The 16,885-nt window shown below is 42.5% G+C and overlaps 1 protein-coding gene across 9 annotated transcripts in view; it reads left to right on the top strand.

Annotated features, from left to right (window-relative positions):
* Positions 1 to 16,885, top strand: part of dysf (dysferlin, limb girdle muscular dystrophy 2B (autosomal recessive)) — a 78,678-nt gene that overhangs the window by 14,970 nt on the left and 46,823 nt on the right. For 4 of the 9 annotated variants that reach the window (XM_071460075.1, XM_071460070.1, XM_071460074.1 and 1 more), the window contains exons 8-38: positions 27 to 89; positions 229 to 279; positions 380 to 410; positions 502 to 617; positions 830 to 956; positions 1,034 to 1,137; positions 1,262 to 1,330; positions 1,448 to 1,491; positions 1,754 to 1,836; positions 4,479 to 4,594; positions 4,964 to 5,077; positions 5,167 to 5,344; positions 5,529 to 5,653; positions 5,758 to 5,864; positions 6,262 to 6,457; positions 6,630 to 6,776; positions 6,886 to 7,017; positions 7,151 to 7,317; positions 7,724 to 7,838; positions 7,953 to 8,058; positions 8,156 to 8,298; positions 8,998 to 9,171; positions 9,805 to 9,889; positions 9,976 to 10,053; positions 12,750 to 12,931; positions 13,067 to 13,207; positions 13,301 to 13,330; positions 13,444 to 13,479; positions 13,846 to 13,887; positions 14,791 to 14,892; positions 15,679 to 15,840. In XM_071460075.1, the coding sequence (XP_071316176.1) occupies positions 27 to 89; positions 229 to 279; positions 380 to 410; positions 502 to 617; positions 830 to 956; positions 1,034 to 1,137; positions 1,262 to 1,330; positions 1,448 to 1,491; positions 1,754 to 1,836; positions 4,479 to 4,594; positions 4,964 to 5,077; positions 5,167 to 5,344; positions 5,529 to 5,653; positions 5,758 to 5,864; positions 6,262 to 6,457; positions 6,630 to 6,776; positions 6,886 to 7,017; positions 7,151 to 7,317; positions 7,724 to 7,838; positions 7,953 to 8,058; positions 8,156 to 8,298; positions 8,998 to 9,171; positions 9,805 to 9,889; positions 9,976 to 10,053; positions 12,750 to 12,931; positions 13,067 to 13,207; positions 13,301 to 13,330; positions 13,444 to 13,479; positions 13,846 to 13,887; positions 14,791 to 14,892; positions 15,679 to 15,840 (3,366 nt within the window). Of the gene's footprint in view, positions 1 to 26; positions 90 to 228; positions 280 to 379; positions 411 to 501; positions 618 to 829; positions 957 to 1,033; positions 1,138 to 1,261; positions 1,331 to 1,447; positions 1,492 to 1,753; positions 1,837 to 4,167; positions 4,201 to 4,478; positions 4,595 to 4,963; positions 5,078 to 5,166; positions 5,345 to 5,528; positions 5,654 to 5,757; positions 5,865 to 6,261; positions 6,458 to 6,629; positions 6,777 to 6,885; positions 7,018 to 7,150; positions 7,318 to 7,723; positions 7,839 to 7,952; positions 8,059 to 8,155; positions 8,299 to 8,997; positions 9,172 to 9,804; positions 9,890 to 9,975; positions 10,054 to 12,749; positions 12,932 to 13,066; positions 13,208 to 13,300; positions 13,331 to 13,443; positions 13,480 to 13,845; positions 13,888 to 14,790; positions 14,893 to 15,678; positions 15,841 to 16,885 lie in introns of all 9 variants that reach the window. The other 5 variants (XM_071460073.1, XM_071460066.1, XM_071460069.1 and 2 more) reach the window with 3 other exon arrangements.

Raw genomic sequence — 16,885 nt, 5'->3', positions numbered from 1 at the left:
GGTTAGGCTGTTTTTTCTCCTCACAGACGTTCTTCCTGAACTTTTTTGAGACTCCATCAGACTTGTTTGATGAACCGATCTTCATCACTGTGAGTCTGAATTTTTACTTCGATTTCATTCCAATTGGAATTGTTTATATTTCATGATGTCTTCTTTTTAGATAAAACCTTTTTCATCCTTTCATCCTGCCATTACACAGTAGTAGAAATCTCTGTCTCTGTGTGACAGGTGTGTGACTCTCGCTCTCTCAGAACTGATGCTGTGATCGGTGAATTCAAGGTAAACGGTCGTCTCATCTGTAACTTCATTCATGGGCTGTGATCATTACTTCTGACAAAGAAGGGTCAAAAAATCTAAAATCTTTTGGTTGTGTCCACAGGTGGACGTAGGCACCGTCTACAATGAGCACAGTGAGTATATGTTTAAATTAGCCTCATGTTTTTGCTGATTTGTGCTGGTTACAACTTTAAATCTGAGTTGGAGTCGGCACTCTCTCTTTAGGACACTGCTTCTTGAGGAAATGGCTGCTGTTGTGTGACCCCGACGACCTCTCTGCTGGGGTCAAAGGTTACCTGAAGGTCAGCCTGTTCGTCTTGGCAGCTGGAGACGAGCCACCGGTGAGTCTGATTGGATGAGAGAAGATAAGTGAATAAAATATCCACTAAAACTTCAAAACTTCAGTATCAAATCTTCTAAAAATATGTGTATCATGTCCGTGTGTTCAGATTTTTCGAGAGGAAGGAGAGCGTGGTTTGACACAAACTGTCTTGATGTGAATGAATGCAGGTGTTTATTAATATATGTAGGTATGTGTGTCTGTGTCTCCCAGGCTGATAGGCGTGAGTGTGTGGAGGATAAAGAGGATATCGAAGGAAACCTGCTGAGGCCGGCTGGTCTGTCTCTGAGAGGAGCCACTTTCAACCTGAGGATCTTCAGAGCTGAAGATCTGCCACAGAGTAAGACTCTTTGTGTGTAAATGATTCATCTTTCAGCTTTAAAAGTAGAGATTTGTAATTTCCTCTTCTGTCTGCAGTGGATGATGCCTTCATGGATGGGATGAAGCAGATTCTTGGGTTTGATAGCAACAGAAAGAACTTGGTGGATCCTCTGGTGGAGATCCACTTTGCTGGAAAAACAGTGCGTATGACATGATACAAACTCCATCAGAGTCTTTTGATGCAAATATTATTTTATTTCACACCCCTCATTAGATACGAACACCAGCCAAACAAAGGTAGATTGTATTTTCTCTCATTTTCAGATCTGCACTAAGACTCTGGAGAAGAATGCCAATCCACAGTGGAACCAGAGTCTGGCCATGCCTATTAGAGTGAGACACACAACCAAACAGTGCAAGCACACATTATAATGCAACTTCACTGCACTACTAAGGTAGTATACTCATCATTATCATCACACAGCATATGTTTTTTGTTTTCTCTTCCAGTTTCCCTCCATGTGCGAGAAGATGAGGATCAGAATTCTGGACTGGTGAATCCCAGCTGATACATACTTTTTTTTTTACATTTTACTTTATAAGTCTCATTAGAATATAAGGATATAAGAATATAAGTGATAACTATCACTTTGTTACATTAATATTGAAGAACATTTAAAAACGTGATGATTCTTAGGCAAGTTCTTGAGTAATAATCAGTCTTCTTCATGATTCCGAATTAGATTTATGGAAGTTTATCCACCGTGTTTATAGCTTTTGTTTTTTCTCTTTTCTGATTTATTTTTTTCATTCCAGGGACAGAGCCAGTCACAATGATGTCATCGGCACCACCCACCTCTGTATGTCTAAGGTCTCCGCCCCTGGAGGAGAGATAGATGGTAGGTTACTAGTCGAAACTGGCCTGAACTGGACTGGACCCAAGCAGTATGGTTCAGACTAGAATTGGCTGCATTTGACTGCACCAGAGTGGACTATACTTAACCTGTCTGGTTTGTTTGGAGTGAGTCTTTTTAGGATGTAGGTTGTTTAGTTTGGTCTCATCACTGAACCTCACACTGCCTTGTTTAAAAGAGATGTTTTGCTTTCTGTGGAGCTTTTGAGCACATTGCACCGTCTTAATCAGCTGAAGAAGTGTGTACAGGTGACCAAACTCAGGTGAAACCTGTATCTTTGAAACCTCAACCTGACCTGAAACCTTCATTTTATCCATCACTGATTGTGCAGCTCTGTCTTTCACTCTTACTGGGCAGTGTGTATCCACTAACAACACATGAACTGCACGGATGCAAACTCTTTCGAGTGGTCTGAACCCAAACACAATCTCGATACTCTACGTAAAGGTCAATCTGACATTTGTCTCTAGACAGGATGGGTCGGGATGTATTGTAGGTAACTGGTTTAACCTGGACCACCGTGGGCCATCACATTAGTTTAGATTTGAACATGACAGGACTTAATTAACTCAAAATTCTGCACAAGTGGTCAGCTTTGTGTTGCACTGCCTATATCTGGATTAGAAAGAATCCTGGTTTGAGTGTTTTAGCTTGGTCGTGGTGGCCTGTCGCAAAAGTTCTCATTTGAATATCTTGGTCACAAGGATTGTAATCGACAGCTATGATTTGCATTTATTTGAAGTTTTAGAGTCATTGAGATCTGATTTCACTTGTAAGTCGCTTTGGACAAAAGCATCTGCTAAATGAGTAAATGTCATGTAATGACTCCTGACATCTGAACCACCATATCGATCCTTGCTTTGTGAATGTCAGCATGTCCGTTTTTGTTTTTTTTTGGTGACATGCATGAAGACTAACATGGTGTTTGTGCCCTGAATACTGGCATTGCTTGAGTTTTTGGTTCCTGGAGTACTGGATGGTCATCTTGTGCAGGTCTTGTCCTTTTGCTGGGGAAAGACAGCATGCATGAGTTTGGGTCACTGTGATTAGTGCCATTTCTCCTTTCTCTTTGTTTGGAAAGCATTGTGTATTTAATTTTGGTGAATCATCATCTGGCAGCTTAATGCCAACACACAAAAACCACACAGAATTAATTCTCATCAACTTTTTAAACAGCATTTCAGGCCAAGAAATCAATGGTAACCAGAAATCAATCCTACAGTGTTGATAACTTAATGAACTAAATGATGTTTTGTGTCTTAAATTACACCAAATTTGCCATAGTCAGCCAAGTCAGAATAAGTCTTTTAGGTCAGATTTCTATTATGAAAACACACTTATTGAAATTATACGTCCAATACAAAGAAGGAGAGAATGGCGAGAAGTAGAATTAGTATTTGCTCTGTCAGTGGTTGTGTTTGTCTATTTATTACAACCTTGAAAGTGACGTAAAGGTGCCACATGTTGCATTTTTGACAATCAATTGATCACTGTCAGAATAATTATCTTCTGCATGAGATCATGGCTGGAAAAAATTAAAGGCCTCTTCACACCAGTGGCGTTGTTGCAAGAAATCGCAGATTTTTATGAAATTCAAACTATCATTTGAAGATTTTGAGATATTAAACCAGATAATTGAAAGTTTTTGGTGGTCATCAGTGAGTAGGTGTCATCCTCAGGGAACCTCCAATATTGGCATCATCACTAAAAACTAAAATGTAGTCGCACTTGCGATAAAGTCAAGGGATCAGCAAAGTTGGTACGATTCATCCTCTGGGCACCACAGACATCTCTACCAAATTTTATTGCAATGAATCCAATGGTTATTGAAACATTTCTGTCTGGACCAAAGAACCCCAGAAGCCCCATCAGCTAGTTGTTACCACAGCAACAAATCTGGATTCAGAGGCACCCTGAATGAATGGAACTTCAGGAAGGGGAACATAAAACCAACTTTAGAGGCGGCTTTTTGCAGCAATGGTCTCATTTTTTAAGGAAATATTTTTTTTTAATATGGTAAAAAATGTCTGATGAAAGATGTTGCACCTTTCATAGACTTGGTAAACGTGGTTCATAGTTTTCCTCATGAACCAATTTTAGTCATTTCACTTTCACAGATTAGAAGTAATCAGTAGACTAACTTGTGTCAAGGTCATTTACCTGAAACAATGCAAATGACCTTGCGGTGAGTGTTTGGGGTTATGTGTAGTGTTTGAATTTGTCGTCAAGAGCTTCAGTTTGGATTTGTGTGGTGTGGTGACACCCGTTTCCTCTCTGTCTGTGATTCTGAACCATCCTTCCTCTCTACGCATTCAGATGACTTGACTCCTCGGACCGTCCACTCTGGCAGTACGTCCACCATCCTCTTTTATTTTGTGTGAAACAGTTCATTTGTCAATTCAACTGTTTCATTTTTTTTTTAGTTTTGTGATCAATATCCTCTTCTCCTTTCACCTCATATCTGTTTCAATCATGGCTAAATTTCTGTATCTGATTCTGTACCCGATCCTGTTTCGTCAGTTGAATCATTTCATCCTATTCAATCGAGCTTTTTCTTCATTGTCATAGCTCCACATTCTGCCACGTTAATAATGATAAAACTTACTGTCCATTTTGTGTCCTTGCAGTTGATGACAGTCTTGGTTTCCTGCCAACATTTGGTCCGTGTTTTGTCAACCTGTATGGTAGTCCCAGAGAGTTCACCGCCTTCAGTGACCCCCACGAGGCTCTAAACCTCGGAAAAGTAACTTGACCTTTCTTTTTTTACAATATATCAATATCAATAATAGTGTGGTGTAAAAATTAGTTAATGGTCTGCAGCATTGGTAGCATCTGTCTCTTATCAGTCCTTGGCCTTCAGCCTGTGGTCATCACCTATTTGCCTTCATTTTCCCATAAATAACTGGGTCCTTTTCTTGTTTGGTGCTCTAAAGCAGTCCAGATTTACCTGGCACGGAAATAAAGGCTAGAACAGGCTTCTCAATAATTATATTATATGTTTTGATCTTTAACTGATTTTGGCAATAATGTATTGACATTTTAATGAATATCCCACCTTTAGAAATGTAATAATGTCACACCTGAGGTCTTCCTGTCTTCCTCCGACTCTCAGGGGGAGGGTGTAGCGTACCGAGGGCGAGTTTTACTGGAACTAACCACAAAGCTGACGGACAAGCCGGAGCAGAAAACTGAGGACATACCATCCGATGACCTGCTAGTGGTGGAGGTGAGAGGGGGAGAGGAAATAACAAACATGTAGATCCATCCATCCATCTATCCATCTGTCTCTCTCAAATCTCTCCCTCTGTTTCACAGAAGTTTCTGAGGAAGAGGAAGTTCTCCCTCTTCGTGGCGTTTTACTCGGCCACGCTCCTCCAGGATGTTGACGATGCCATCCAGTTCGAGGTCAGCATTGGCAACTACGGCAACAAGTTCGACTACACCTGCCTCCCTCTGGCCTCCACCACCCAGTTCAGCAGGGCTGTGTTTGATGGTATGTGAAGGGGTTCGAGTCGGAGGAGAAAGGTCTGATGAAATCTGCACTTTAATTTGTAGTAAATCACTTAATCAATTCTATATTTGCAGTAAACTGGTGTTTGCAGCAAACAGATATTTTATGTGTATTATTATATGTGTGTGTGTGTGTGTGTGTGTGTGTGTGTGTGTGTGTGCTCCAGGTTGCCACTACTACTACCTACCATGGGGAAATGTTAAGCCGGTGGTGGTTCTGTCTTCAGAGTGGGAGGACATCAAACCGAGGATCGAGGCTCTCAACATGCTGCTGGCAATCATAGACAGACTGGTGAGAGTGTGTGTGTGTGTGTGTAAATAAGCCCCCTTTAGTTTGTATATAGAGCATTCACCATCTGAACATATGTGTGTGTGTGTGTGTGTGTGTGTGACCAGGAGGTGAACCTGCAGCGGGTGCAGCTGGAAGTGAAGGCAGGCAGTGAGCTGGAGGAGGTGGAGCTCCGAGTGGTGGAGCTGTTGGATCAGGTCATCACAGACTGCAGGTAGAGACTGTGTGTGTTTATTCAGTGTTTTTATCCAGTGATAAGTACATTTACTCAAATGCAGTACTTGAGTACACTCTTGAGGTACTTCTACGCTATTTAAGTGCTTTCATTTACTGCATTTCTGTAGGACTTATTGTACTTTTTACTCCATGACTTTTATCTGACAGCTTTAGTTAGTTGATACTTTGTAGGTTCAGATTTTTCATTAAGAATCAGCTTATAAAAAACTATATATATAAAACTAAACAACAGTGTATAAGGCGGTTAAAATTTACTCTAGTTTGACCCAGTACAACAGTAAAATGCTCCTTTCACAAACAATATGACTTTAGTTAAAGATCTGAGGACTTGCTCCATCGCTGTCCTTACAGTCACCCCCCCTCTCTCTCTCCAGTGAGGAGCTGCCCTCTCTCGACCAGTGGCAGTGTGCGACCCCTCTCGACCGCTCGCTGAAGCACATCCGCACTCTGCACCTGCAGCAGATCGTCGCGGCTGCTCTCGCTCTCAAACACGGGCCGGCCACCGACCTCTCCACGGTGCTGGAGCAGGCTGAGGACTGGGCCAGCAGGCTGAGGACCATGGCTGAGGAGGTGAGCGTGTTATTATGTTCCCAACCAACTTTTCTAGTAGTGAATCAGAGGCCCAGGGTAAGAACCAGGGACCCACCTACAGGTTAAAGAAGAATATGTATCACACAAATTACTATTAATACTCTCTCTCTCTTTCTTTTTCTCTGTGTGCCCGTCTATGTCGCTCGCCCAGCCTCAGAACAGTCTTCCAGACATAGTGATATGGATGCTGCAGGGCGACCGCAGGGTGGCTTACCACCGCATCCCAGCGCACACGGTGATCTTCTCCCAGGAGCACTGTGGGAAACACTGTGGACAGCTGCAGACTGTCTTCCTCAAGGTACACACACACACACACACACACACACACACACACACACACACACACACACACACACACTTATCTTCTGAAATAAAGTTTTTACTGACTTGTGTGTGTTGCACCACAGTACCCACAAGGCAGTGGTGGAGAAGCCAAACTTCCTGGTCAGCTGAGGGTCAAAGTCTGGTTCGGATTGGCTGCAGATGTCAAACATTTCAACCAATACGCTGAAGGAAAACTGTCGGTCTTCGCTGAAACGGTGAGATACACACGGTGTGAAGACATAGACTGAACCACTTCAACTTTATTTTCACAAAAAAGTGTTCATCTCCCTCTCTCTCTCTCTCTCTCTCTCTCTCTCTCTCTCTCTCTCTCTCTCTCTCTCTCTGTAGTATGAGAACCAGACCCGGCTCGCCCTGGTGGGCAGCTGGGGAACTACAGGTCTGACCTACCCCAAGTTCAGTGACGTTACTGGACGAGTGAAACTGCCCAAAGAGAGTTTCAAACCCTCTCCTGGCTGGAGCTGGGCGGGAGACTGGTACATCAGCCCTGAGAAGACGTGAGTGTCTGTCTGTGTGTGTGTGTGTGTGTGATACAGGTGTGAATTTTTTGCCTTTTTTTTTTTTTTTGTTCACCATAAAATAATAATACATTTTTCACAACAAAACACTAAATTAATTCCTATATTAATCACTCTTGTTTCTAGCTGCATTATACCAACATTTCCACTGTCTGAACTGCACCTTTAACTATTTTCTGATTATATTATTTTCTTAATTTTAACCCAAAACATTCATATTTTGTTTGTCAGAAAATAAAAAGGGAAAATGCAAAAAATGTTATTACAGGGAAACTTTGTACTCTTCTTCTTATTATTATTATTTTGTCAAAGTATCACTGTTGTCGTGAGTGTGTTGTTTTACCTGCAGGTTAACAAATGTTTGTCTGTGTATGTTGACCCTCAGGCTGCTGTTCGATGTGGACGCCGGTCACATGACCTTCACAGAGGAAGTGTTTGAAAACCAGATGAGGTTACCAGGCGGACAGTGGATCGGCATGCCGGAGGGATACACTGATGTGGTACGGTGTGTGTGTGTGTGTGTGTGTGTGTGTGTGTGTGTGTGTGTGTGTGTGTTTGTGTACTCATCGCAGCTTCACTCATCTCTGTAAATCTAAAAACTGTATTTCTGTCAGAACGGGGAGAAAGCGGTGCCGAAGGACGAGGTGGAGTGTCCTCCTGGTTGGGTGTGGGAGGAGGTGGAGTGGAGCGAAGATCTCAACAGGGCCGTGGATGATCAAGGTGCACAAAAAAAAAAACACACGCCCATTAACAACAAGAGCTAAACTAAACACTAATAAATGCTGCTCTGTGTGTGTGTGTGTGTGTGTGTGTCCAGGATGGGAGTACGGTATCACCATCCCTCCAGACCGTCGTCCCAAGTCGTGGGTGCCGGCAGAGAAGATGTACCACACCAACCGACGGAGGCGGTGGATACGGATGAGACGGCGAGACCAACAGAAGATGGACGCTCTCAGAAAGGTAGACGGAGACGGCGTTTAGATCATTGTTTGGCTTTTTATTCCAAAGTAAAGTTAGATGTTGGCATCAAACCAGGGATGCTGCAGTTACACGGCTTGTGTCTCAGCCACTTGACCGCTGGACACCACACAGAGACAAATGCTGAAGGAACACAGACTTAGAAGGTTTACCGCTGAAATTAGTATTTGAATATCAATATTTTAGCTCTTAAATGATAAAGTTTGCATGATTTTTTATTTAATTTAATGTACTCACCTCATGCTGTGTCTCTACAGTCCATATATGCTTTGTTAAAATGTCTCTGACCTTAACATCTTACTAGTAAAGCTTCACTGAACTGAATTAAGAGGGAGACATGTCAGTCTTTACTCACCTACTCACTTCACCATGTCGTCCTTGACTGTGACAAGTTGAAGTTGCCTGCACTGACCACGAGATGGCGGCGTAGCTGTGCAAATGAGCCCAAGAGAAACTGAGCTCAACATAAATTTCAGCGTTTTCCTTCACACATGTTCATTTAAGCTTGTTTGCATCCAAATGTCTGATATTCTAACTTTGTTTAAAATGAGAAACGAGGAAATTAAGTTTACATTTATGTGACAAGTGTCTTCAGTCCGAGCCCCTGTCTAAAAACTATTATCTCATTAACTTGGTATAGAAATGAGTAATGTGTGTGTGTGTGTGTGTGTGTTTTCACAGCAGCGTCCGGACGAGAGCGAGAGGGAAGGCTGGGAGTACGCCTCATTGTTCGGCTGGAAGTTCCACCTGAAGCCCAGGAAGACGGACAGCTTCAGGAGGCGCAGGTGGAGGTGCCGTATGGAGCCTCTGGAGAAGACGGGGCCGGCCGCCATCTTTGCTCTGGAGTGTTCTCTGGTGAGGAGCCGTCAGCTAGAGTGTCCTCACTCTTTTGTTTACTCAACGCATTCATCATTACACTGACAAAATATCATTAGATGGCCAAAAGTATGTGGACACATGGACGTTAGTTTAGGGCGTTAATCTGCTGCTCTAACAGCCTCCGCTCTTCAGGGAAGTCACTCCACCTGATTTTATGACCTGGTTGGAGAGATTTGCTCATATTCAGCCTCACTTAGCGCTGGTGAAAAAACTTGGACTGCAGTCTAGTGTTCCAGTTCATCCCAAATGTGTTGGATTGGGCTCTGTGCACGTTGGTTCAGTTCTCCCACACTAAACTGGGAAAACCATTTCTTTAAGGACCTGGCTTCGTGTCTAAAATATCATTGCATGCTGTAACACTTTGGTTTCCCTTCCTTTTTTGGGACTAAAGAGCCCCTGAGCAAAAGTGCAAAAAAGTACACATACTTTTGGCCATTTAGTTTATATCAAAACATCTGAGCCCAGTCTTTTATTTTGAAGGCCCCTGCAGAGAGAGAGAGTATCGCAGTGTTTTTGTGTTGTATTTTACAGCAGCTTTCTGAATGTGATCTCAGTCCTCCTTTCTCCCTCCCTCTCCTTCCCTCCATCTTCCTCCTCTTCCTCCCACAGAGCAGTATAGAGGACAAGAACGACGACAAGTCCGTCACAACCACGTTTGGAGTCAACAGACCCACCATTTCTTGTTTCTTTGACCGTAAGACGGCACACACTTACTTCTCCTCCCTCCTGTTCTTCCTCCACCTTCATCCTCTTTATATATTAATGATTATCTGTGTGTAGGTGGCACCCGCTACCACCTGCGCTGCTACCTGTACCAGGCCAGAGACCTGATGGCCATGGACAAAGACAGCTTCTCAGGTAATGCACAGTGAAGGATTTTACGTCAGAAGCAAAGCTGATAAATTGCACCATCTGGTGGCTGGAACGTTCTGTTTGTAAAAATGAAACTTGTACCTTCACCTGAAAGAGACAAGAGACGTGCGAATTGGTAAAAGTTTGTTAAATCAACGTAAAAGCTGATAATATATCAGTGTTTATAGCTTTTTTCTCTGCCACCAAGTTGCCAATAATCAGTTAAACAGGTTTAATTTTTAAGGTGTGAACATGTGGGTGGATAAAACGTAGCTCTCGTGTTTGAAGGCCAAACACAGAGAGGCAGACGGAGCTTATGGAAAATCAAAATGTAACATTAAAGCTCCACTAATGTCTCAAAACAAGACCTGTGTTTTCACACAGCCGCAGCGGCTCATGCCCAGTTTTTATGACAAATTAACTCAAAAGCAGTGAAAATAATGATTTAATTGTAAAAGATTATAACTGGAGTTTGATGTTAGTGCGGCGGCGAGGGAGCGAGAGGAAAAGAGAAGTTACGGAAACAAAGAGTGACACAAAAAAGAGAAGAGAAAATGTTCTTTTATATGAAGAGGTCATGGAAACTCCAGCTACTGTGTGTGTGTGTGTGTGTGTGCGTGTGTGTGTGTGTTAATCAGAAACCCACCGCAGACTCAGATGTAAAAACAGAGACGAGGCTTTAAAAAAACAGAGGGATGAATAGACAGAGGAAGAGAGAGATGATAGATGATGGAGGTGGAGGGAGGGAGGCTGGTTAGAGAGAGGGTTAGAGAGACAGCATCCTGGCCACAGACTCAAATGATAAATCACTATCACTCTCCTTGACTCACCCTCGTTAGCTCGCTTAAACACACACACACACACACACACACACACAGTCTAACGGATGAGTAGAGTTGATGGATGGGCTTCAGTTGTGTGTTAATCTGGTGTTACATGGAGTTTGGGCGGCCATGATTAAAGACAGAGTCGACTATCAAAGACTGAAGGCTTTCTTTCTTTTTCTTTCACCCGTTCTCTCACTCTCTCTCTCTCTCTCTCTCTCTTCCCAGTCTTTATTGTGTTTATGTACCTCTGTGGGTCCCACTGGGGTCCCGACTACTGCTGCTTCCCCTCCACACACACACACACACACACACACACACACTACCAGTGGTGACCTATTCAATTATGTCCATTCCCAGCAGCCCATTAGCTCATATAAACAGCAATACAAATAGCCCAGGGGGGTTATGTAAGTCTGTGTGTGTGTGTGTGTGTGTGTGTGTGTGTGTGTGTGTGTGTGTGTGTGTGTCACTTCCAGGGTTAATTGAGGGCTGGTGGGAAAATGCAACTTAGCTTCTGTTTACCCTGATGCTAACGGCTCCGTAGAGACTCTTTACTCTGCCTGGAATAACAAACTACTCAGTCTGTATGTGTGTAACTGTACATACATGTGTGTTTTTATGCATATGTCCACATTGTGTGTGTGTGTGTGTGTGTGTGTGTGTGTGTGTGTGTTAACATGGAGGAGAGTGGTTGTGACCTGGAATAATAAACCTCTCCGAGCGGCGTTCCCAGCCCTCCGTCTCGAGCTCGGCATTCCCAAGCTGCTGATGTCACTGTGTGGGACGTCGGGACAGTTTGGACACACACACACATAAGCTTAAGCTGTTATGTGAGTGCTATACTTGTGAGGACCCTCGTTAAGCACACACCCACGCTCCAACAATAACCTCATCCTTTAATATGCAACTGAGAAACAGCAGCTGAAGCTTACGAGCGGCTGCGAAACTCTGACCTAGAATCTGTTTAAACTACTTCACTGTCATTTTATTTAGTTAGTGAAGTATCAGTGTCAATGTAAATCACTCAAAAACTGAACTTCCTCTTCCTGCCTTCTCTCTTGTGCACCAGTGTAACTTTACTCTCAGTCACACCTTTGAAGACTCACTCTCAAAGTCTCAAACTCAAATTGGTCCCCACAAAGACAGGAGAACAAGAGCACACACACACACACACACACACACACACACACACACACACACACACACACACACTGGGCAGACGTTACATACTGCCTTGTGTTCCAGTGACTGCGTTGCTGTTGCCATTACAGCTGACATCTCTGCTCTCAGTCGGCGTGGTAACTGCTGGGTTCCCCAGAGCGAGGCGGCGCTGCGTCTGCTCTTTGATCAGCCTGAAGGGGAACATGTCACTTCGCTGCTCGCCGACCTCCACCGGCTGCACACGGCCACCACGAATCAAGTTTAAGTCATTATGACCTCCCCACAGAGCGACTTCTGGGTCTGCACCATCCACTTGAGCTCAGTCATACAGGTTTATCCTCCTTCTCAGCCGCTATCAGAGCACTGGCGTCCGTCTCTGTCTTCAAGAATCTGTTGAAGACTCATCTCTTCTTTTCTGTAACTTGCACTTCACTTACCTCCAGGTTCCTTCTGCACTGAAGCTTTAGTGAAGTAGCTTTGGATAGAGGTGTTTGCCAAATGATTAAATGTCATGTTTGAGGACGGGGCCACACACACACACACACACACAGATCTATGTCTCCACAGCTTGTTGCACCATGAGGACAAAAAACTGGAATTTTTAATCTGAAATCTGCTTTCTGACTGTGAACATTATGACAAACAGACTTTAGAAATCAGTGGTCAAAGTTAACAATTTGCTCTCTCTCTCTCTCTCTCTCTCTCTCTCTCCAGACCCCTACGCCATCGTGTCGTTCCTCCATCAGTCCCAGAGGACAGTGACGGTGCGCAACAGTTTGAATCCCTGCTGGGACCAGACGCTCATTTTCTACGAGTTGGAGATTTTTGGCGATCCCGAAGCCACGATGGCCAATCCTCCCAACGTCCTCGTGGAGCTTTACGATCAGGACACATACGTGAGTCCATGAAGATTTACCTTTCGTCAGATTTATATATAAATATGTTTTATATTTGGTCCTGGTTGAGGCTGCACTGCTGCTCTTTCTGGATGGATGGATGTTTTTCTGCATGTGTGTATTTTAAATGTCCAGGGTGCAGATGAATTCATGGGCCGCTGTGTGTGCCAGCCCACCTTGACTCCCTCCCCCCGTCTGGCCTGGTTCCCGATTCGCCGAGGGGACAAGAACGCCGGCGAGCTGCTGGCTGCCTTCCAGCTCATACGCAGGGAAAAGGTCAGAGGTCAACCTTTGCGTCGTTGCCGTTTTCTTAATCCATTCTTACAACTTCTTATAACACTAATTCATCTCTCTGTTTTGTGTCTACAGGCAGCAGTCCACCATATTCCAGGTCAAGAGGTCAGTTTCCTTTTCCACTTTTTCTCTCTGTACTTTTTCTCGGATTTTTCCCTCTTTGCTGTTTATTTTTGTACATTTTCAGCCTTTAAAATCTGTTCCTTTCTCGTCCACAGGGAGAAATCATGACCTCCACCCACGTTCTAGATGAGGTAAAACCACACTGACCACAAGTGACAACATTTATTCTGCTGTCGTTGGCTGGAAACCAGGCATGCGTGTGTTAATATCTGAAACACTGGAGGTCTCCTGGATGCTATTTTACACATTTTGCATCCATTTATAAAAAAGTTTGATATTATTTTCCTTCAGATGTGATTATTAGAAATCAAAATAATGCTGTCTCTTCAATGTCTGCCCCTCACAACCAACAAAACCAGGGATTAGTCGTAATTTGATGGGTACAATATGTAAAAAAACAGTTTAACGTAGTAATAATTTATCTTTGTGTGGAAATTTCTGCTGCTATTTTTCTGATCTTTATATTTTTCATCTTTTTCTTCATCGTTCTTCCTCAGTTGATGTTTTCAGGATTCCTCTCTGAAAACCTGCAGCAATGGGTACAATGTAGCACACATACAAATACACACAAAAAACCCATTCATACCCATCCTGTTTCATTTCTCAGTTTCTATTTAACATACAGCACACAGATAGTTTCAATATAGATGCATGTTAGAGATCGTCCTTCATGTAAGCTTCCTTTTCTAAAACTATTCATCTGGTTTTCTTCTTAACTTGTCAATTTTTGTTTGTTCATAAACAGCATTTTTTTCCTGGTACATATTTTGTTGATGCGTATGGAAGGCCAGAGATGACAAGTGTAAAAACAATTTTTTTAAATTTGTTTATGAAGATCACAGAATAAATATTTTGTGATAACATGTCTTTGTTTTTTTGTGATTTTAACATACAGTTAGTATTTTTAATTTCAAAATTAAAATCATCACAAATTCAGACAAGATAAAACTTTATTGTCCATTAGATTTGAATAAAATTACATTTTTTCTTTGACAACCTTGCAACTCAGTGGAAACGTAAAATACAAAAAATAAGAATAAAGTTTGAAAATATAAGAATAAAACGTATTTGAGAGACATAATTGAAAGTAGAACAAAGTTTGCAGTGTCTGTATCAGGAGAAAACACGCTGTAAAATAACAAAACTTGACAATAATTACAGACATGTCCTCTCAAGCCTTCTGCAGATTTTATTCCATGTCGCTGCTGTAATGAGCTTTTCAATGGAAACTGCATTTGTCTTGACTTGAATGTTATTCTGTGTGGTTTTAACACTCTAAATCTCATTTGACATGTTAATACTAAATGTTTACTAATTAAACATTTATTTATGTTACTTTAAAAAGATCAGATTTGCCTGGAAGTGAACAGCATGTCTCGTTGTTGTGTTTATTTTTGATTAACCACTGCTGACTTATCACTGTCCTGCGTTCCTATTGGCAGCCGGACGAGTCGGACCTTCCGTACCCGCCTCCTCAGAGAGAGCCCAATGTATTCATTGTTCCTCAAGGAATCAAGCCTGTTCTGCAGAGAACAGCCATTGAGGTATGTCTAAGATCTATTATAACTATTATTACTATGTGGTGGATTTTTTTGATGAGCTTCTTCTCAGTGGCACCTCTTGTCATATTAAAGGAAAAACCTCCTTGAGGCTTGAGCGGTGGCTCTGAAAGGTTTGCAGCTTTCTCCACAAAGAACTCAACTACTTGTTGGGTGGTTGAAAAGCTTCAGGGACCCCCTCCCACACCTTTGCGACGTTGGGTTGTCGGGGTTGTATCCGACCATTTCTGAAACTTTCCGAAACCGACAATCTGCCGTTCACACCCACTTTATACCGTGATTGGCTGTGGCGAGGTGAGAAAGGAGCCAGGGTTTCTCTTTCAAGATTTTCATGGGAATGACCGAGTGCTCATTACGCTCATTTTTAAACGATATCACACCTTTCCTCTCTCTGTGATGGCCGGCTTTTCACTCCGTCTTCCAGTGCAGCTGTTTGGAACATATATTACCACTTTTGATTTCTCATGTGGTCCAACAACACTTTGTATGAACTCGTTCTTTTTTTTGCATAAGTCAACTCTTTATTCTTGGGCGTTGACGCTTTAAATCAGCCATCACGGATGTGTTGATCTACAATCTAAAACCCCCGTTTTAACTAACAACCAAAGATTTCACCATGTTTGTCTCTCAACTTTCCTCTGGGATAGCCTGAAACACAATCAACGAATATCTTACAAGTCACTTTGGAAAATCTTATGTGCATTTTTTTTATTATTTTAAAACATTATATAGATGAAACATTTACTTAAACGCTTCCTTCACCTCTGTCAGATCTTAGCATGGGGCGTTCGTAATCTGAAGAGTTTCCAGATGGCCAGCGTTACCTCCCCGAGCCTGCAGGTGGAGTGTGGAGGCACCATGATCCAGAGCTGCGTCATCCGCAGTGTGAAGAAGAAACCCAACTTCGACGTCAATGTGCTCATCCTTGATGTGGTGAGAACACGTATACACACAGTACACAGATGTAATCAGTGCAGAGGCCCAACCGCTTTAATGGCTAATGAGAGTTCTGCTGTGATGTGGTTCACATCAGTCATTTATCTTCATCAGAGAAGCCACAATAATGGTGGTGGAGAAAAACTGCTGGACTCTACTGTTGCTTTTCTTCTTCCAAAAGAGAAGAAAAAGTAGAAGATGTAGAGGGGGTCGAGCTGAACATGGGTGTTGGTAGATGCTGCTGTTGTAGAAGCTCGATTGCAGAGCTGTTTTTCCAGCAAAAAGAGAACATTTAAAATGCAGGGCGGGGGACTTCTCCCATGGCTACCAGTGTATACATTACTAATAGAGAATAAATGCAGGGTGGAGATCTTTGTCATGGCTATGGCTGTCTTACAAATGCTGACTAGATGCTTTTAAACTGGCTGTCACTGTAAAACAAGGTCGTAAATTTCCCTCAATCTGATGCCTCATAAACCAGAAAATGGGCATGTATGTCTCCAAACTGTGGGACATAACACTGAACACAAATGGCCTCAACAAAAATTATTTTTTAAAGTTTTAATTGCTAGAATATGTAATTCAGAAGCGTAGGAAGTCTTGTATCTCTAATAATTTCAGAAATTAAAAGAGACAGAAGGAGTTTCTGAGGAACTGAGTTCGTTGTAAGGCTGTAGTCAAATGTAGAGGGAGTATCAGGCCTCTGTTCATCAGGTAAACACAACATGATGGTGTTTAAATATGTAACTGCTTGCAAACAAGTTATTGGTTAGTGTGTAATTGGTTACTGTGGTTTGTTTCTGCTGCCCCCAAGTGGAAATAAGTGGTGAATGCACGATTAATATTGTTCCCCTGGCCTACAGTTTCACATCTACTACTACTACCACTACTCATAAAAATAATATCAATCTTAACTGTCACCAATTTTACAGACAGATTGGATAATGTAGTTTCAAATTGAAATTAAGAAACAGAATACAGTATATATGAACTGTAGTTACCATTACCTCATTTATTCCAATTCACTCAATAAACCTGAGAA

This window comes from Trachinotus anak, unplaced genomic scaffold (assembly GCF_046630095.1).
Source record: "Trachinotus anak isolate AG129_WGS33_773 ecotype Australia unplaced genomic scaffold, CSIRO_AGI_Tana_v1 ptg000023l, whole genome shotgun sequence".
Lineage (NCBI taxonomy): Eukaryota > Metazoa > Chordata > Actinopteri > Carangiformes > Carangidae > Trachinotus > Trachinotus anak.
The sequence above is the reverse complement of the archived record's forward strand: the minus strand, read 5'-3'. Positions and strand labels throughout refer to the sequence as shown.